Source organism: Fringilla coelebs, assembly GCF_963513975.1.
Source record: "Fringilla coelebs genome assembly, chromosome: 19".
Classification (NCBI taxonomy): domain Eukaryota; kingdom Metazoa; phylum Chordata; class Aves; order Passeriformes; family Fringillidae; genus Fringilla; species Fringilla coelebs.
Window position 1 is genome coordinate 12390188 of NC_140045.1, and position 21227 is coordinate 12411414.

At 42.8% G+C, this 21227-nt stretch overlaps 1 protein-coding gene across 2 annotated transcripts; it reads right to left on the reverse strand.

Annotated features, from left to right (window-relative positions):
• Nucleotides 1-1481: 1481 nt before the first annotated feature.
• On the reverse strand, nucleotides 1482-17057 carry LOC311161205 (myosin-1B; the record flags this gene model as incomplete). 2 transcript variants are annotated; one of them, XM_084218565.1, is made up of 38 exons in its annotated part: nucleotides 16450-17057; nucleotides 16219-16362; nucleotides 15971-16127; nucleotides 15627-15654; nucleotides 15415-15529; nucleotides 15243-15335; nucleotides 15081-15144; nucleotides 14898-14996; nucleotides 14694-14797; nucleotides 14469-14607; nucleotides 13231-13349; nucleotides 12981-13130; nucleotides 12183-12353; nucleotides 11648-11942; nucleotides 10919-10998; nucleotides 10535-10622; nucleotides 10331-10448; nucleotides 9990-10113; nucleotides 9770-9906; nucleotides 8730-8985; nucleotides 7963-8205; nucleotides 7686-7862; nucleotides 7455-7600; nucleotides 7277-7367; nucleotides 6799-7188; nucleotides 6319-6445; nucleotides 5651-5769; nucleotides 5132-5328; nucleotides 4560-4743; nucleotides 4308-4473; nucleotides 4016-4140; nucleotides 3522-3830; nucleotides 3217-3420; nucleotides 2676-2801; nucleotides 2411-2581; nucleotides 2215-2319; nucleotides 1852-1947; nucleotides 1482-1634 (listed from the first exon to the last, which is right to left on the reverse strand). In XM_084218565.1, exons 1-38 carry the CDS (start codon nucleotides 16651-16653, stop codon nucleotides 1482-1484), a joined length of 5814 nt encoding a protein of 1937 aa, XP_084074691.1. In that variant the 5' UTR covers nucleotides 16654-17057. The 2 variants fall into 2 exon arrangements, with proteins under 2 accessions (XP_084074691.1, XP_084074690.1); XM_084218564.1 differs by having other exon boundaries at nucleotides 11633-11942.
• Nucleotides 17058-21227: the final 4170 nt, after the last annotated feature.

Here is a 21227-nt window from a genome sequence, read left to right on the forward strand (position 1 = left end):
CAGCATGGGCAGCTGGTCAAGGGGGGATTCTGCCCCACTCAGGTCAGACCCCACCTGCAGAGCTGTCCCAGCCCTGGGACCCAGCACTGGAAGGACCTGGAGCTGCTGGAGAGAGCAGAGGAGGTCATGGAGCTGCCCCTCCACTCTGGAGCCAGGCTGGGAGAGCTGGGGATGATCACCTGGAGAAGGGAATGCTCCAGGGAGACCTGAGAGTTCCTTCCAGGGCCTGAAGGGGCTCCAGGAGAGCTGGAGAGGGACTGGGGACAAGGCATGGAGGGACAGGACACAGGGAATGGCTTCCCACTGAAAGAGGGTAGGTTTAGATGGGACATTAGGAAGCACCTGTGAGGGGGCTGAGGCCCTGGCACAGGTTGCCCAAAGATGCTGGGGCTGTCCCATCCTTGGAAGTGTTCAAGGCCAGGCTGGATGAATCTGGAGCAGCCTGGTCTAGTAGAAGGTGGTGTCCCTGATAGAACAACCCATGCCAGGAGATGAGAGTAACCCAGGCTCTTGTTAATAGATCACTTGGGGTGCATTATCATGGAACAGCACTGAACCATCAGTGTGGTTTTCAAGAGATGACTGTGGATTTCTCTGATGTTTGCTGAAATCCACAAAGAATAAAAACCCACATTCTGGGTGAGGCCACGCTGGACAAAGTTATCAGGATTACACTGGAGACTTCATAGGAGGTGTCTGCCTGACCAGTTTAGAAAATTCAGGGAAGTTTTGGAAACAGAATACAATGACCAATTGACTATATGAGGTTGCTGGCTATGCTGCTGGGAATGTTGGTTTGCACATCACTTTCATGAACAAAAGTTGAAAGCAGATCTCATGTAAGGTTTAAATGTCCTCTACATTATGTTCCAAAGTAACTTGAAGGATTGAAGAAATTTAACTTGAAGTAAGATCTTGCAAAAAAGACACAAGAATTAAGAGAATAATCAAAGATTAAGTGGGAGTAGGAAGGATGGTGTAATAAGTTCTTAAAAGACTAAGGGGGAGTAGGAAGGATGGTGTAATAAGTTCTTATTGTTTGGCCGGAACATTTGAGATAATATATATTTTTTTTCTAAAGCAACAGTTAAAAGGGATAATTACATTCTGTTTCAGAGAAAACAATTATGTTCTCAGTTAAGAAAGTGTTAGGTGAAATTTCCTGGTGAGAACAAAGCATGGTGTCTGATTGGACCACTTTAAAAGTGGTTGAAACACCTTGAAATACCTAAAGCAAGATTTTTAATTGAATAAATAAGTTTAAAATAAGCAAGGAAAAATGTAAACCTTAGAAGAATTCAGGGTAATGACTAAAATGCAACACCCAACTTCTCATTATTTACATGGCATAAACTCTACAATTTTTATTATGTAGGCATTACTCATCTACAGATTAATGAAGGACAAAGCAGCGGCTACAAATAAAAGTGATAGAATGTCACATTTTGTGCAATTCTCTCACTTTACAGCACTGGAGGCATTTATTCTTCACTTTCTGCCTTCTTGCTGATCTCCCTGCTCTTGGCTCGGAGCTTGTTGACCTGTGACTCTGCAATGTCAGCCCGCTCCTCGGCTTCCTCCAGCTCGTGCTGGATCTTGCGGAACTTGGACAGGTTGACATTGGACAGCTCCTCCTGGAGATAGGAGGAACATAAAATAGGGGTTAAAATAATTAATAAAAAAATTCCACTGTAAAACTACTAGGTGAAAATATGAAATAAAGAAAGGGAAATGATACAGAGACCTACTACCACAATGTTAAGCTGGGTTCAAACAGAGCCACACAGGGATAAACACCAACACAGAATCCCACTTCATGGATAAAGACTGACTGAACACAGTGATACTCACAGCCTCCTCAGCTTGTCTCTTGTAAGCTTTCACCTTAGTTTGCAGTTTGTCCACCAGATCTTGCAGCCTGAGAACATTTTTCCTGTCTTCCTCAGACTAAAGAGAATGACAAGACAGAGAAGCATCTCTTTTACCCTCCTCTACATGAAATAAAGAGTAACATTTCTATTTGACATTGCTGCACAGTAAGGCAGAAGTGATAAGCTGTATATTGTTAAAATGACTAGAAAGACAGTAATCTTCTGGTGCTTCATTATTCTCCTTTCTTTATGTCAGACTCAGGAAAGAGACAAATCCCTGAGGGCTACATTTTGGGTACCAGGAATAAGAGTGTATCAACACGAAGAAGAGCTCCTGCCTTACCTGGTAGGTGAGTTCCTTCACCCTCCGCTCGTACTTGCGCACACCCTTCACGGCTTCGGCGCTGCGCTTCTGCTCAGCATCAACCTCCCCTTCCAGCTCCCGCACCTGCAAGCACAAGCCCATCCCTGCAGCTGCCCTGACAAGGTCTCTCCAAGGAGGGACACGCTCACTCAGGCACAGCCCCAGCCCTACACACCCTGGCCTCCAGCTTCTGGATCTGCTTCTTCCCTCCCTTCAGTGCCAGCTGCTCGGCCTCATCCAGACGGTGCTGCAGGTCCTTCACTGTCTGGTCCAGGTTCTTCTTCATCCTCTCCAGGTGGGCACTGGTGTCCTGCTCCTTCTTCAGCTCTTCTGCCATCATGGCAGCCTGATCAGAGCAAAAGGTCAAAGCCATTTTGGGACTGGAGATATTGTGGGGAGAATAGATTCACTATGAGCAATGCCAGGAGTGTCCAACTCACATCTGTGATGGCCTTCTTGGCCTTCTCCTCAGCATTACGGGCTTCCTGGATGGTATCCTCCATTTCACTCTGGATCTGGGAAATGTCCGTTTCCAGCTTCTTCTTGGTGTTGATCAGGCTGGTATTCTGTTGAGCAGCATCAGAGGTTTGTTTTCGTAAGTTCATTATTTGAAATCAAGAACATTACAGGATTTTCAATAATTTAAGACATAATTATGTGAAAAAGCAATATCAGAGATTTTTCTAGTAAAATTTCTTTTTATTGGGGAAAAGACATTTTGGGGTTTTTCTTTCTCCATTTTTCATTAATTTGAAAAAGTGCTTAGAAATATAATCTGTGCCACATCTCATCCTCCAAGGCTGGCATAGAAAAGTAATAAAAAGAGAGTAAGGGAAAAGTCACAAGTGCACATATTTTTTTCGGCAACAATATTTTTTAGTAACATGATGAATATTCCAGAAAAGAGAACAGTCTTCCTCCAAGGTGAGCATTGAGTGGTGACTGGAATAAAGCATAAAAGTGTTCACCAAATGACCTCACCTGGCTGTGGAGGAGCTGCACACGCTCACTGGCGTCCATTAATTCCTGCTCAGCCACTTTCCTCGACCGCTCCGTCTGCTCCAGGGCTGCCCGGAGCTCCTCAACCTCAGCCTGCAGCAGGTTTGCTCTGCGCTCCACCATGGCCACCTGCTCCTTCAGGTCCTCCTGAGACCTGAGAGCATCGTCCAGGTGTATCTGTGTGTCCTGTAGAGCCATTAAAAGACATGATAAGCAGGTTTTGAGGTCTGGTGGACTGAAAGTATTAATCAAGATATTTCTCTGTAGGCAATTTCTGTTCAACAGACCTTGAGCACTCCCTGGGTGTTTCTCAGGTTCTTCTGTGCCTCTGCAGCCTGGCGGTTGGCATGGCTCAGCTGAATTTCTATTTCATTCAGGTCTCCCTCCATCTTTTTCTTCAGCCTCAGGGCTTCATTCCTGCTCCTGATCTCAGCATCTAGAGTGCTCTGCATGGACTCCACAACTCGGAGGTGGTTTCTCTTCATTTGTTCGATCTCCTCATCTTTCTCTGCTATCTTCCTGTCGATCTCAGACTTCACTTGGTTGAGCTCAAGCTGCAGGCGCAGGATCTTCCCCTCCTCATGTTCCAGGGAGGCCTGGATAAGAAAAAATAGTACTTTTCGTGTGACAAGTGTGGAACCTTAAGCTCTGAGTAAAAAGAGTGCTATATTTACATAATATCTCTACTTTTATAAGACGGCTTCTCTGCCTTTGTCTCGGAATGAGATAAGCAAAATAGAGATCCAAGACACATAAGACAGCAAGAAATAAGGCTGTGTACCTCAGCTTCCTCCAGAGCAGTCTGGATTTCAGATTTCTCCTGCTCAATCTGCTTCTTCACTTTCTCCAGCTCATGAATTGCCTTTCCTCCCTCTGCAATCTGCTCCGTGAGGTCGGAAATCTCCTCTGTGGGAACAAAGATCAATGGCATGGTCAGGCACAGAGCAGAATGGGAAGGGCCCTGTCCCACCAAGGTGACAGGCAGACCTGCAGGCCTGCATGCACAGAGCCATGAACAATGGTGGTAATTGCTGATAGAAAGGCCAGTGAGTATCAGAGGGCCAGGGCCTTACGCTGCAAGTTCTTGTTCTCCCTCTTCATTGTTTCCAGGTGGTCCAAGGACTCCTCATAGGCATTCTTCATCTTGAACAGCTCCGTGCTCAGAGAGCGCGACTCCTTCTGCGAGGCCTCCAGCTCAGCCTGCGTTTCCTCGTACTTCTGCTTCCATTCTGCCAGGATCTGAAGAGAAACGGGGGGTGAGCAGGGCTGTGGCCATCACGGGGCCATGCTCTGGCCAGGAGGGCTGGTGCTGGAGGCCAAAAGACCTTGTCAAAGTTCTTCTGCTTCTTATCCAGAGCAGCACAGGCAGCATTGGATCTCTCCACGTCAATCATCAGATCCTCCACTTCATTCTGCAGCCTCTGCTTTGTCTTCTCCAGGGAGGCACATTTGGCATTGACAGCCTCAACATGTTCCTCTGCATCCTGCAGGCGCTGGGCCAGCTTCTTCCTGGGAGGAGACAAGCACAGTGCCATGTTTGAGCTTGAACAGGCATCAGTTTTTTACTGCCATGAATTTGTCACTTTGGAGGTTTTGATCCAAATGGTTTCCACAATGGTTTTTCTCGTCCACAAGTGCATGCAGCCAATAAGAACTATCACTTCTGTCTTTTCACTTATGGAGGATTAGGCCTGTCTTAGTCCTTCTAGCCCTAAAGCCTATATCTTCACATCCAATCGCTCTCTTTTTCTCTCCCTCTCTCTCTCCCCTTTTTTTACAAAGACAGTCTATCCATGCTTCCCTCCCATTCTTATCTTAACCCACTCTCAGAGATCCTGATTTCCCGTGACCAGTTTCAGTCTTCTCCTATCATTTCCCATCCTGCGTCCCCACGTACTTGGCCTCCTCAAGCTCCTCCGTGCGCTGAATCGCGTCCGTCTCGTATTTGGTTCTCCACTGGGCCACTTCACTGTTGGCCTTGGACAGGGCTCGCTGCAGCTCCCCCTTGGCCTCCTGCTCCTCCTCATATTGTTCCCTGAGTAAGTCACAGTCGTGGCGAGCAGACTGCAGGGCGTGGGCCAGGGCATTCTTGGCCTGTGTGAAAAAAAAACAGTGGGAAAATGAATGGAAATATCCTGGGAGATCTCATGACAGAAGTGCTGGTGGGCACTGATTCTGCTGCGAGTAATGGCAAGCTACTGAATGAAAAAGCAAAGTCTGGGAATCTTCAAAACAATTATCATATAAACTGCAGGGAAGGAAGAAGAAAACTGGTATGGCAAGGCCTGCACTATATTACTTAAATTTTTTTTTCCTTCATTTCGTCTTGTTATTTCTGTAATTTCACTCATATCTAAAGCTCCTCCTAGACAGAAGGAGTCCAATGGACAACTCAGAATTTGGAGAGCTTTCTTACCTTTATCTCTTCCTCTAGATGCCTTTTGAGTTCCTCAATCTGTTGGGTGAAAGCCTGTTTTCCTCTTGAGAGCTGAGAAATCAGAGCATCTTTCTCATCTACCTGGCGTGAAAATTCACCTGAGAGTGTTCAGATGAGTAAAAAAAACTTGTTATCACTTATGTAAAAGTATCAATCTTGATAATAAATGCTCATATACAAATATTATGTGTTAAACAAAATTTTACTGCTTTCCTGGATTCCTAATCACTGATACCCACATCTCTTAGAGGCTAGAAATGACACATCATGTAAAATCCCACCAGGCTTGCTCTATGTTTGCATTAAGCCTTGAGTTTACAGAATGAGAACCACAGTGCCATCCAGAGGGATTATGGCCCATGGGAATCTCAGGAGTTTTAACAAGGTCAAGCAATCCAGGCAAAGTCTCATGTGCTGAGTAGGGGGAACGATCATTCTCCACTAACTCATTGGCAATGCTTCTCCTAACATAACTCAGGGTTCTCTCAGGGTTCTATTGGCCAGCTTCATCAAAAAACACATTTTTGGCTCAGGTTCAACCTAGTTCATGTAGAATCCTCCAAGACTCCATGTGAGTTTTACTTTTTTTTTTTTTTTTAAAGAACCAGGTAATATACAGTATTTTCTTTAAAAGACAAATGTTTTACCAGATTCTGTTTGTAGCCGAGCTCTTTGAGCACTAATGTCATTAATTATGCGCTGCTGTTCCTCCTCCTTTGTCTTAATCTCACTGAGTTGATCTTCTAGGGAACGACACATCTTCTCCAGATTTGCCTGTTTGCATTAGGAACAGAAGGAAAGATGTTTTATGGTTCAACTCATAATTTGTAAACATATGAAGTCTTATAAAGGAAGAAAGAATGATTCAGAAGCCAAAACTTCTCAGTTAACTAATATATATTTCTATGAAGTTTGTGTACCCAGTTCCAACATCTGTATATTCCATGCCCATTGTAGGGCAGATGAATTGGTATGATCAAAAGATTTAGATAATACAGAAATGTTTAAACACACATTGAAGTTGCAAAGTGGAATAGTTTATTCTAAAATATGACTAACTAAAATTTCTCTGTTAAAATATAAATATCTGATTATGGTTGAATCAACAAGAAGAAATATTTACGTACCTTGGCCTTGGAGACAGACTCCATGTTGCTGGCCAAGTCATCAATCTCCATCTTCAGCTCACTCTTCTCCTTCTCCAGCTTCTGCTTCACGCGTTGCAGGTTGTCGATCTGCTCGCCCAGCTCAGCCGTGCTGTCCGCGTGCTTCTTGCGCAGGGCGGCAGCCGTGGCTTCGTGCTGCAGCGTGGCCTCTTCCAGGTCACGGCGCATCTTCTGGAACTCTGCCTCACGCTTCTTGTTCATCTCCACCTGAGCTGCTGTGGCCCCTCCTGCTTCTTCCAGGCGCTCGCTGATCTCCTCCAGCTCCCTGGACAGGTCAGCGCGATGCTTCTCTGCTTTAGCGCGAGAGGTTCGCTCTGCCTCAATTTCCTCCTCCAGCTCCTCAATGCGGGCCTGCAGAACAGCAGGGACCCTTCACAGCCGTGCCCTCCTCCTGCCTGAGCTCAGCCTGAGCAAGGCAGGGGAAGGAACAGAGACTTGCCTGCAGCTCCTTGATCTTCTTCTGAAGTTGCATGCCCAGGGTTTGTTCATCCTCGGTTTTACTCTGGATCTGGCTGATTTCAAAGTCTTTCCTTTGGGACAAGTGAACCGCGTTAGAGCTCCAAGAAAAAAGACAAGTGCTGCAGCCCAGCACTCAGGAGTCCCAGAACCACACTTACTTCTTCAGCTTCTCATCCAGCTGCTGCTTATCATTCTCCAAATCCATGATGCTGTCCTGGGCCAGCTTCAGGTCTCCTTCCAGTTTCCTCTTGGCTCTCTCCAGGTCCATGCGCAGTTTCTTCTCTTGCTCCAGGGACCCTTCCAGCTAAACACAACAAGACCATCAGGCCTCTGCCAGACAGCTTGGACTCCATACCTGTCCTGTTCCTGCTCTATCTCTGTGTGCTTACATCATCCACTTGCTGTTCCAGCTTGCTTTTGGCTTTGGTCAGAGTATTGACTTTGTCCTCCTCTGCCTGCAGGTCATCCAGGGTCTGCTGATGGGCCTCTTGGAGGGCTTTCTTCTCTTTTGTCAGCTTGGCAATGGTCTCGTCCAGAGCTGCCATCTCCTCAGTCAGGTTTTTCACCTTTGGGAAGAAAGGAACAAGCACAGACAGAAAATGGTGCTTAACATTTTCTAACAAAACAAGTTTTTCCAGAGTGTGAGTGACCGGTTCCAACTCCTACCTTGTTTTCAGTGGCATGTTTTTCCTTCTCCACCTTGGCCAGTGTTAGCTCAAGGTCATCAATATCTTTCTTCAGCTCTGAACATTCATCCTCCAGCTTCCTCTTCTTGGCTGTCAGCTCAGCATTCATCTCTTCTTCTTCTTCTGCTCTCTCTGTCAGCTCCTTAATTTTGGCTTCCAGCTGGATTTTGGTTTTGATGAGCTGGTCGCACCTTTCCTCAGCATCAGCCAAACCATCAGCTTCCTACATGATTCATTTAAATAAAAGAGTTTTCAAGCTGAGGCTAAGGGCTCTGATGTACTTTTAGGCCGTAGACATCTAACTGCCACTAGATTAATCCAAATACTTGTTTGTAAATACAGTTTTAAGATTATTGTTACTACATTCTTATTTCCAGGGATGAAGGGATGCTGGGAACTTTTATCACCATTTTTCTTGAAGAGACAGGGACCATAAATGTGTGATAAATACCTGACACTCTCAGCTCTTCCTACTCCGTCTGAATTCACTTGGGATTCTCTAAACAAAATGTTTTCATTGAACCTACAGACATCCTTAATTGATCAGTTGATAACATATCAAAATTGTAAAGTATATAAAGCTCTATAAAGATTAAGATAGCAACTGTATGTGGTTTTTCTTCCCATTTTTAAAAATATGTGTATGTTTTAGAATAATTGCTATTTTGGAATAATGTGTGTTTACTGAGACATTTAGGGTGATTTTATATAGGACATCACAAGTCAAAAAACATTAGCAATACTCACAGCCTGCACTTGCAGCTGCAGGTCATTTTTCTCCTGCACCAGGGCCACCATTTTCTCCTCCAGCTCTTTCCTCTTGGCCTCAGACTTTGCAAGCTCCTCCTTGGTTTTCTCAAATTCTTCCTTCATGTTGGCCATTTCTTTCTCAGACTCTGCACTCTTCAGCAAGGGCTTGATCTTGAAGAACAGCTTCATCCATGGCCAGTGTTTGACATTCATGAATGAACGAACGTTGTACTGGATGCAGAAGATGGACTCCCTGAAAGGTAATAACAAAATATGTTTTGATATGTATTTTAAAATCTATAAAACATATGAAACATTATATATTTATATGTATAACAGGAAATTTGGGACATAATACTTTTTAGTTGTGTGTGTGTGTTTTTATTTAGTTGTGTGTGTGTGTGTGTGTGTGTGTGTTTATTTATTTATTTATTTATTTAATTATTTAACCTATGTATAGTATATATGTATCATATATAGTTCAGTATATCTCTATGTGTAAAATATTTATCATGTATTATTCAATATATATTTCCTAATAATATTTAGATCACATTTTATATTATATATATATATTTCCACTGAAAACTTTCTAGTGTTATGTAGAGTATCAACCTGTATGGACAGTTTTGGAGTCCGGGTGTTTGGCTCATTTTTATGGCAAATGAACAGGAACACTCCTGTAAGTTGACCCAGTAACTTTTATGAAATTTTTCAAAGGGAAGAGGATGCTTCTCTTATGATAGAAATATGTCTTTCTCTCATTTTATTTAGCAGTGACCTAAAATAATTAGCTTAGACTCAATATTGAGTTTCTGAACACACATATAATATAGCCATTTAATGACTTCAGCAACAAATTATTAAAAAAAGTTTCCCTAAGTTGGGATTTCACACTACTTTATCTGTTTTCAGGATATACTTTCATATTGACAAACAGTTAATGAGAAAGAAGTGAGATTTTTTGTGAAGCAGCTTATTTTCAGTTTTGTTCATGCCATTAGTATCTGATAAGGATTGGCCAAGTAAATATCTACCTCCTCTCCATCATTTTCTTGAACTCCACCCTCATCAGGTAACCCCTACACATGGCCTGGGTGCGGGTGATGAGCTCTGCCAGCTTCTCATCCCTCATCTCCTCCAGGAGCCCCAGCAGCCCAGCTTTGAAGAACACCTTGAGAGAGGGAATGTTGCAGCACATCACTGTCAGGTAGAGAGAGCAAAGCCCAGGCAGGCTGTGAATGGGGGGGTTTGTACCTTGGTGTGTCCAAATTTGTACTGGGTGTGGTCCACATCGATTGACCCAAGGAGCTTCTCAGAAGCCTTCTTGCTATCGATGAACTGTCCCTCAGGGATGGCACTGGCATTAAGCACCTTGTATCTGTGGAATTGGAGGAAGATAAGGAATAAATAATAGCCCTTTGTAATAGCCCTTTGAAAATGTCTTTTTTCTTTCTCTCAATAGCTATAGAAAGAACCGGGATGACTCACTTGGACAAAAGACTTTTGTATACCTAAAGGTAACTTCCACATTACTTAAAACAATTAGGAAATGCAAATGATTCAGCACAGTGGAGGGTGATGAAATGTAATCTGACCTCTGTTTGAAGTCAGCATAGAGGATTCTACTGGGGAACCCTTTCCTGCAGATCCTGATCCCTTCCAGCACGCCGTTACAGCGCAGCTGGTGCAGCACCAGCTCGTGCTCCATAGCACCTAATAAATCACAGAACAAAATTGTATATCATTTTACTGCACAGAGAAGATCAGATATATCACACCTCTGAACTTTAACAACTTACCAGGTGTTTTTGTTTCATTAGGAATAAGGCACCGTACAAAATGGGGATGTGTGCTTCTCAAATTGCTCATCAGCTTGTTTAAATTTTCCTTGGGAGCAAGAACAAAGCCTCAGGTTTAAAAATGCCATTTACACAATCTCAATGATAGGTGGAGATAAAAACACTGCAATAAAACCATAATAAGTAATTTTTTTAACAGAACTTTTGGGCAGTTCTGAAAGAATACGTCTCAAGATTCAGTAAGAATTCCTCTTTACTAGAAGCAAATTATTTTATGCTTTCTGAACACAAGGATGTATTAGAACTATCTAAGGCATTTCTGAACTGAATTTTCTGGGGGTTTTTACATAATGTGGTAATTTTAGAGTGATTGTTCTACAGTACCCGGAAGAGAGCTGAGACAGTCTGGAAAGAAGAACCCTTCTTCTTGGCGCCCTTCTTGCCGCCACCACCACCACTGCTCTCTAAAAAGTAATAATATTTTTGTAAAGAAGTGAACAACAAAAGCACACAGAATATGAAAAACTTCTTATGTTCATCTTAAAAACTCTAGTAAAAATAATAATCTTATCAAAATTTGCAAACTCAGACTGTGGTTAAAGTTACAAAAATGCTTGAATTTTTCAGATGGCAGAAGAAGGAAATCTAATGATTTCAAGCTGAAATTTAGAAATGCAGTCAGGAAACGAAATGTAACAATTTGCATAGAAAGATATTTGAAGCACTAAACTAATAGCTAGTAAGAACACCAAATGCAGTGTTTATGTAGTCTTACATCTAAGGGTATGCATAAATTTAACAGCATGTTGATACATTTGATTGTACTCACTGAAGTATTTGAGAATGGTCCATATTGCAGAAATCTGGTTTCTCAGCTAGACTGGGTAAATGCTCTAGTACAGCTGTCTCATTCTAAAACCTACAGATTTATTAAGGTCTCCAGGGAGTAGTAATACCCTTTATTAGACTGAGATCCAAACAGTAGATGAGGTTTTGGGTTTTCAGTTTTAGAAATGTAGATATCACTGCAAAATATTACGACAGTATTTTAATTTCTTTTTCTATGAATTATAGTAGAACTGATTTCAAAGAAATCACCTGCTTCTGCCCCACCAGCAGATGCAAAGAGCAAGGCCAGGGTCTTCAAGGATGACTTCTGATACAGCCCCACAACGGTTTCATTCAGAGGGTCCTTGTTCTTCTCTAGCCACCCAGTGATGTTGTAGTCCACTGTGCCAGCATAGTGCACCAGGGAGAAATGGGCCTCAGCCTTGCCCTTGCCAGGTTTGGGCTTCTGGAAGTTGTTGGACTTGCCCAGGTGCTGGTCATAGAGCTTGTTCTTGAAAGAGGTGTCAGTTGCCTTGGGGAACATGCACTCCTCTTCCAGGATGGAGAAGATGCCCATGGGCTGGGAGAAGCATAAGGAAGGAGGGAGGACAAGGTAAAAAGGCAGAAAGATTCAGAGATGAAATAACTTCCTGAGTGAGATAATATTACTGCTCTCAGGAATTGTTCTGTTCAGCAAATCTAAAATAATACAAACTGATGTATCTGTTCTATCACATTTACCATTTCAAGCTGCATTTAGAAATATGTATAAAATGAATGCATGTCTGAAAATACCTGACATTGTGAATTACAGAAATACCTTCTCAATGAGCTCAATGCAGGCAGCCAGGTCCATGCCAAAGTCAATGAACTCCCATTCAATGCCCTCCTTCTTGTACTCCTCCTGCTCCAGCACGAACATGTGGTGGTTGAAGAACTGTTGCAGTTTCTCATTGGTGAAGTTGATGCACAGCTGCTCCAGGCTGTTGAACTGCAGAAGGCAAAGATTTACTTACCTGTGAATTTCAGTTCCAGGAATGTCGTCCTTGTTTCAATAGGCTTTATTCTTATCCCACTAAGATCTCCAAGACTGGAATCCTGAATTTCTAGTGCTGGAACTGGACAGATGACTGTTGTATTCCATCCTCTAATATATCTAACCTCTTGGGCCCTGGCACCGTCTCAACATATTTCTGAGCTCTGAATAGATCTGCATATCTTTGTCCAAGTCCAGCTTTTCATTTGAATTTGTGTATATTACCTCTCTATTCCCAAGCATTCAGAGGAAATCTGGCTTCAGCCTTAACAAAATCTTCCTTTAAAAAGAAATATTTTAACTTTCTCAAAGTCTCTCTCTGCTGTTATTTGCCAGTTGTTCAGAGCAGTTTTCAATGCAATTTTCACTTTTGCATGCAACACCAAACATCTACAAATAAAAACAGCCCTGTGGGATGCTACATGTAATGAGAACCAGAAGGGTACTTTTCCTAGTGGAAAGGCAGAATTATCAAAAAAATAGAAATAACCCATAACTGAAATAAAAGACACTCCAACCCCCAAATTATTCCAATTTCCTAATGCCTCCTCCAGGAAAGCTTTATGGAGATCCTCCTCTTACATCAAAGATCTCAAAGCCAGCAATGTCCAGGACACCAATGAAGTACTGCCTGGGCTGCTTCGTATCCAGCTGCTGGTTGATACGAACAACCATCCACAGGAACATCTTCTCGAACACAGACTTAGCCAGGGCACCCACTGAGTTGTATACCTGAGGAAAGGTTAAAGGAAAGCTATCATCTGCAGCAGAAAAGGAGTTAAAAATTTTTAATTTAAGTAATTTTTTTTTTCTATTTTCACTTCTCTCTTACCTGCTGCACAGTTTGGCCCTTGGTGACGTATTCATTCCCCACCTTGACTCGGGGGTAGCAGAGGGCCTTGAGCAGGTCTGCTGAGTTCAGACCCATCAGGTAGGCAGCCTTGTCAGCAACTAAGGAAACAAGCATAGAGGAGGATCAGATATTAGCTCTCCAGTGAAAGGATCTTGCAGCAATTCAGATTTCTACAGAAGCCTTATATATTTAACCATGTCCTTTAAAATATTGTCGTTTTTCTTGACTTGCTAATTTTTTCTGATTAGCAAGAGACTAGACAGACAAAAGGACCAAGAGCCATGAAAATGGCAGATCAAATAGTTTATTATTTCATAATAAACAGAATAGAAAAGTGGCTGGTATTCAAATACACTGCACGGAAAATTGTAGTCAGTGAAACTCTCCTGTCATTGGAGAGACAGAGGTAGATTAGTGAGGTATAATGCCAAGAGTATGAATAGGATATCCTGTACAACTTTCATAGTCGGATTATGTTGTCCCTAAGGATAAATATCAAACACATTCAGTTTTCCCAGCTGCCATTTTATCTGCAGCTAAGTTAACAAATACAAGCACCACAGAACAGCACATACTCTGTCATCACTTTCAAATTTGCTGCCTGTCTTGTCCCACAGTGAAGCTGATAGCAAACACCAGTACTATTTACAGAGTTCTTCAATGTGAGAAGGCCAAACCTCATTATGTAAGATTTATACACAGATGCTAATTTTGAGCTGCATTTATGTGTTATTTCCAACAACACATTTAAGGCACATTCATAACTAGAAAGATGAAACAAGGAGAAAAGTTCAGTTTTGTAGATATATATGTATGTATATGCACATTGTGGTTGTATATAGTCTACTCTGCTATAATTATATAATTATTCATTAGTACTTGAGAACTGTTCCTGGTTCTGTGTCAAGTCTGGGAAGCTTCCACTCAAGACAGCAGCAGAGTTTGCTTTACTTTTGCCTGACTCCTACTCTGACAGAAGATAGGAGCATGCTTTAGGAGTCACTAGACTTAATTTTTTGATTTGTTCAAAATAATTGGCATGTTCCATTGAGTTGTGCTCCTCCAGAGAATTCCTATGGCTAGGACCCACTGCTATTCTACAGTACTGGCACTGAGGAAATGCAAAAGCTGAGTCAATCATTCTGACCCTCACATGCTGCCTTCCACTCAGTGAGTGTTCACTCTCTCCTGAGCTCTGGGATGGGTGGTGCTGGTACCTTCTGTGCCATCAGGCTCTGCCTGCTCCTCTCGTTGCTTCTGCTTGAACTTCAGGTTCCCGTAGTGCATGACAGCCCCTGTCAGCTTGTAGATGGCTGTTTTCTCATCAGCACTGAATCCCAGGATGTCAATGGCACTCTGACAAAAGAGTTGTTAAGGTGATTACCCCAGATGTTAAAGGTCAGAGAGATGAAAGTTCACCTAGGAAAACTTCTGCTACTTACGTCGGTGGCCATCAGCTCCTCCTGGTCGTTAATGCTGGGAACTGTGATCTCACCTTGACTCACGTACAGATAGTCATAGGGGTTGGTGGTGATCAGCAACATCTCTGAAAAGAAGGACAAAACAGAGACAAATGCAATTGGCACAGAAAAGAACTCGAACTTGTTCCATGACCTTTGCCCATAAGAGTTACTGATTTTTCCTACCGATAAGTTCTGGTTTCCTGTTGGACATGATCTGATAAAAGATGTGGTAGCTCCTTTCCGCCTTGAGCTGGAAAGTGACTCTGGACTTCTCCAGCAGATCTGGCAAGGAAGGTAGGACACAGTCAAGCACAAGAAGTGGGGAAGGATGGAGGGAAAGGGGATCGGGCCAGAAGGGTGTCTTACAGGTTTCAATGTCAGCAGAAGCCAGTTTGCCTGTGGCACCAAAATGGATTCTGATGAATTTACCCTGAAAGCAGCAGGAAAGTCAATGGAGACTTATTTTACCAATCTGGACAGCAAGAATATCCAAATTGGTGTTGACATTTGTGCTGAGTAACAACTCACAAAGCGTGAGGAGTTGTCGTTCCTCACGGTCTTGGCATTTCCAAAGGCCTCCAGCAGTGGGTTGGCACTGATGATTTGATCCTCAAGTGTCCCCTAGAATAGAAGTCTTCTTGTCGTGATCTAGCTCATGAGGAAATTGGATAGTTGCAGGTTCCTAGCCCTGGGACCTCACCTGCATTTTGCCTGAGGTCTGCTCCTCCTTTTTCTTGTCCCCACTGGCTGCAATTGTTGCAAAGTACTGGATGACACGCTTTGTGTTCACAGTCTTCCCGGCCCCGGATTCTCCGCTGCCAAAGCCAAGAGAGAAGCAGAGGGTGCGTGGTCAGGCAGGAGGTGCCCTGGCACCGGGCAGCCCCGCAGGGACCCACGCAGGGGGGTACCTACGTGATCAGGATGGACTGGTTCTCACGATCTGTCAACAAGGCAGAAACACAGCACTTAAAACTCAATAAACAACAGAGAAAGAATGAAACATAGTCAGGTAAGTCTAATGTTTTGCCTGATGTCAGCTTCACTTCAACAAGCAAACCTCCAAAGCACATCACTGAGTACAGAGATATCTTTCATTTAAAACAGTAGAAACAACGCTATGAAGTTTGCTATACTGCAACAGATGTGTGTGTCAGATCCAAGAAAGGTTTGAAAAAGCCTCTTCACTTTTCTGAGACAGGGTATCCCTTCAGAGAATTTATTGGTCCAAGGCCCCTGAGGCAGACAGAGCCACTCACCAGTCAGCATGAACTGATAGGCGTTGTCAGAGATGGAGAAGATGTGTGGAGGGGCCTCCTGGCGCTTCTTGCCTCGGTAGGCCAACACCACCTCGGGGTTGTACACCGGCAGCCACTTGTAGGGGTTGACAGTGACGCAGAAGAGACCCGAGTAGGTCTGCAAGGAAGGGACACAGCACGCTGGCTTGCCCTGAGCCTGGCCCAGCAGCTCCTGAGGCTGCCCAGAGGAAGCTGCTGCTGCCACTTACGTAGATCATCCAGGCTGCGTAACGCTCTTTGAGGTTGTACAGCACAGCGGGTTCGTGCAGGTGGGTCATCATGGCCATGTCCTCAATCTTGTCATACTTGGGAGGGTTCATGGAGAAGATTTGATCTTCCTTCACTGTCAGGGTCTGTCAGAGGGCAGGAAGGTACATGCATGTCAGCTAAGAGCCAGACTGGGAATGAACTGCTGTTCATAAGTTTTGTATTTCACCCACCTCTCCCCCTTCAGTCTTGACAGTGATTTTTCCCGGTTCCCTGCTCTGGATTGTGCTCTTCACATAGGACTCCTTTGCATGCACCACGAAGACAGATGACTTGGCATCAAAAGGTTTGTTCTGGGCCTCAATTCTCTCCTTCTCCGATTTTCGGAGGTAAGGAGCCGCCTCCCCAAAGATGGCCATCTCAGCGTCCGTGGACATGGCTGCTGCTTGCTACACGTAATGCAGCAAGTATCTGTGAGGATAGAGAATGTATTAAAATAGTGTGTGATGGAACAAACATTCCTATAGCACATTTGGTTGCTCTTCTTTAGGTATCAACTAAATTGCCTTCTATTTTCCTGCTAACTCAGAGTTCTCTTCTGCAATTTCTTTTTTCTTTTATTATTTTTTTTGTGTGATCAGATCTTTAGTCCCACTGGACGCTTGCATTTGCAGAAGAACGTTTTCTGTCTTTTTATATTTGGGGTCCCAGCAGAGGAAGGACATGGAGCTGTTGGAGTGTATCCAGAGGAGGCCATGGAGATATTCCAAGGGATAAAGCCCCTCTGCTCTGGAAATTGGCTGGGAGAGCTGGGTTGGTTCCATCTGGAGAAGAGAAGACTCCAAGGAGACCTTCCAGCAACCTTTCATTACCTAGAGGAGTTCCAAAAGACTTGAAGGGGAACTTTAGACAAGGGTTTGGAGCAACAGATAAAAGGGGAATGGCTCAAAACTGAAATAGGCTGAGTTTAGATTAGTTATTAGGAAGAATAATCTTTACAACGACAACAAAAAATTACTTTGCCTTCTTGGCCAAAGACAAACTTCATGACACAATTTGGTGTTATCAAATGGGTGCAATTTCCTGACTGGTTTAGTCTCTAACATGTTTTTCCACTTGATTAATAGCTTTTTCCACTTGATTAATAACTCAAATGAGACCATTCCACAAAATAATCACAGAAGGTTGAAAAATTGTGCCAGATTTTTACCAGAAATTTTGACACTGCTTATATTATTTCGCATTTTCTTACAAGATTCCTAACAGGAATAATATCAACTATTCCTAGGAGGAATAAGATTGCCATAATTTATATTTTAGTATATATTATGTCAGTATATATATTATGTTATTATATATTACAATGTATTATTTTATATTTGTACATAATACCTATATAGTACTTTGTGTTATTTCATAAACACTGGATGCTTTTCTCACAATATATCCTTATGATACTATCAAAAACTATAATATATATTTTAGGTTAGTATACATTAATATATGTATGTAATGTGTCAGTAGTTTGATTTTTTGAAGTACTAAACTATTTTCTTTTGATTGTTTTGTTTGACATTTCCTGAAATCAATGCTATGCTAATTCTCCTTCACTGATTCAAAGCATGCTGGTTATATTCCTTACAGGATTGCTTGTTGACATTTTGCAATTTTGAGGGATATATTCTAGTCACAATATTTGACAAAATTAACATAAATTACTGTAGAAAGTAAACATGAAGAGTTTATTTTCCTCAGTGGAAATATTTAAAACTGAATTTAGATGCAGTTCTATCTCTCTTTTTCCAGTTATCCAAGTCGGTATCATCCTTTATTTAGTTCCTTATGATTACAAATATTTGCCTATATAATTTTGTCACAATTATGCAATACTTTCAGAGGCAGAAACAAGCCTAAAAGGAAGCTCAGACTGAAATGCTTGCTTTTAGCACTTTGATGCTTTGATACACAAAATTCTAACCACATTTCTCAAGCTTCCATGTGAAAAAAGGACATATTAACATTATTCAAATATATATTTCTTTTCCGGTTGCTTCACAGACAGTGCCAGTGACCCTTAATATTTGAGATAAATGCCAAAAAACCCACCCAAATAACTGGAAAGTACTTTCTGATGGTTTTTTTTTCTTTGTTTGGGTTTTTTTCCCTCAGAACAGTTTATTCAGGATCGGATATCCACTGGAGATTCCTGGGGAGAGTGTAGGCATTGCTGCAGTGATGAGTACTTCAAAGATCACACTCTTTAAGAATCTCGTGACAAAAATAACATCAATCCAGCCCAATTCTCATACTGTATTTCTTCAATGGACACAAATATAATGAGAACCAGGGTTTCCAGCATACCTGCATAGAAGCCCTGCCTTACAGCAGCTCTACCTGTCCCTAAAAAGTAAATAAATCAAGATCTTACCTTTTGTGAGACAAAGGCTTGCAGATTGGAAGATGGACAGTATTAAGAAACAGAATAAGTAACTTTCTTCTTACTGCTGAGCCCCAGACAACATTTATAGACTGAAAACAAATGGATGGTTGGAAAGCAGACTGAAAATCCCAGCTGACACTGGCAGACAGCGATTGAACGAATGTGAGCATCCGTAGGAATGCACTGGAACTTGTGGAATGCAGAGCAAGTTTCCCTTCATTCCCAACCTCCCTAGTCCCAAGCCCTGAAACTCTTACCTTAGAGATTTCTGAGAAAGGACAAGACACACAGATCCCAGGGTGTTTTTATAGGATCTGATCTGCATATGTAGCCACCACCTCCTCTTTCTTAGGTCAAAACATTTCTGGCAATCTTGACTCCTAACAGAATTGCGATTCATATTAGAAGTGAATGGATATAATTAGACATAACAGGTCTGTGAATCAATGTCCTATAAATAATTTGACAAGAAAGCATGAGAAGGGGGGGAAGTGGGAGGGTGTGCTAAAGGAGATGAAAGGGGCTTCATTGGTTCTGTAATCCATCAGATGCTGACTCGCACAGAAAAAGTGAAGAGTAAGAGCCAATGTGTCTCGTAGGAAACATGTAGGGATGGAGAGAAGTCACAGGCTCCTGCCTGCTGCAAGCACTCAGAGTCCTCAGTGTGGAAAAGCAGGAGGGGTCCTACTGAGAGGAAAGGATATTGCTAGAGGAAGAAAATCCCAGTGCAGGAGGAAGCATCTGAAAAGAAACAGAAGTCGCAGAAGTGAGAATCAGATGAAAAGAATGACCAAGGACTAGAATGGAGCAAAGCCAAAGCAAGTGAAGGGGGGAAGAATAAGTCTGAATGTAGTGATAAGGAAGGATATTTGAATAAAGAAGAGGAAGTCCCTGGAGCTGTTTAAGAAAAGGCTGGATGTGGCACTCAGTGCCATGGTTTAGTTGATAAGGTGGTGTTAGGTCAGGTTGTATTCAATGATCTCAAAGGTCTTTTCCAACCTAGTTGATTCTGTGATTCTGGGAAATAAATCAGTATGTGATTCCAGTGGGATAACATCAAGCCACCATGGACAAAAGAAGCAATAAAAGAGCAGAATTAGTTTAGCCTAAAGATAAAACCTTCAAAGCCCAAGGTCATCGAGTTAAGTCCCAGACGAAAGGCACGGGAATCAAAATCTTGGTTTTGGAGCTGAAGGTTTTCAAAGATCATATGAACAGCACTATGGAAGCATTGTACAGAACTTAAGACATATATCCCATTGGAATCAGGAGAGATGGCTACTGTCTCAACATAGCACAGTCATTCAGCATTGCTTTTGCAAGTGTACTAGGAAAGATTTAATAAACTCACATCCTCGAAACTAGAGTCAGTCATACCCTATGCTGCTCTGGAAGATAGGAAACTATTTTTAGAGAGATCTGGACCTCATGATAGTTTGTGAAAAAAGCCAGTCTACTGTTCTGATGTCTGGGATATTCCTTACCCAGATTAAGGAGGGGACATGGTCTATGTTCACAAGGATCAGAGTGGTGAAGAGAGCAGTGGAACCACTCACTTTACTGAGAAGCAATTTCCTCCCTATGCAACAGATCTGGATTTGTCCAGGGTTTGTGGATGCTTAGTTTTGGGTTGATTTTTTTTCAGTGTCGTTTTTTGGTTGGTTGCTTTGCTGGGATTTTTTATTTGTGTTTTGGGGGGTTTTGTTTGGTTTTGTTTGTTTGTTTTGTTTTCACGTATTGGTCTTCACTTTCTAAACTACAGTTCCTACCACAAACAAGGAAATCTGAAGTGAGTCACATCTCAGCAGCTTCACCTGTCCCACAGCATATTGCCTCCCCAATTACAGTACCAGTTGTGCTCCTGTCTCTCTTAGCATCTCCTACTCAGAGGTCTGGATAAGAAAGTGAGGTAATTCCTTCCTCCTCTTCTCTCAGCTGTCTGTGTCTCTGTGATGGCCCTGTAATCCTGGGTGTGGGAAGGAGATTCACAGGCATCAGCTTCATGTTTGGAGTAAATTGCCTGAATAGGCCTGGCTTTTGCAATAAACAGATTCCTTTTGCACCTGCCTGGAGGGTCCATATGCTCTGCATAGTTACAGTTCAAGGCCCTGGTGGAGGCTTCCCATCTCTCCTGTTGTGCCCCACCAGTGTCTTGCTCCCACTATTCCCCTCCCTGCCTCTCACAGCTCCACTCCCACACCCTGCTTTTGCAGCAGAAGGAGCTGGATGCACGTAAGCAGCCACATGGGGAAATACTATTATTCTTATTCTTATTCTTATTCTTATCATCATCATCATCAATATCAATATCAATATCAATATCAATATCAATATCAATATCATCTGCATTAGCATTAGCAGAACAAAGTTCTCCCTCTTGTGCTTTGTTGGCAGAAGCCCCCTTTGGTTCCTGCAGCTCCTGAAGCTGGCTCCAGGAGCATTTCCACCTGTATTGTGGCCTTGTTGTTGTGGGGACCAATCTCCAGCCAAGATCTGTCCACACAAGGGTTCTGGCACAGCAAAAAACCTATGGGTGGAGGAGAAATGCAACGTGCTAGAAGAGCAGAAAAG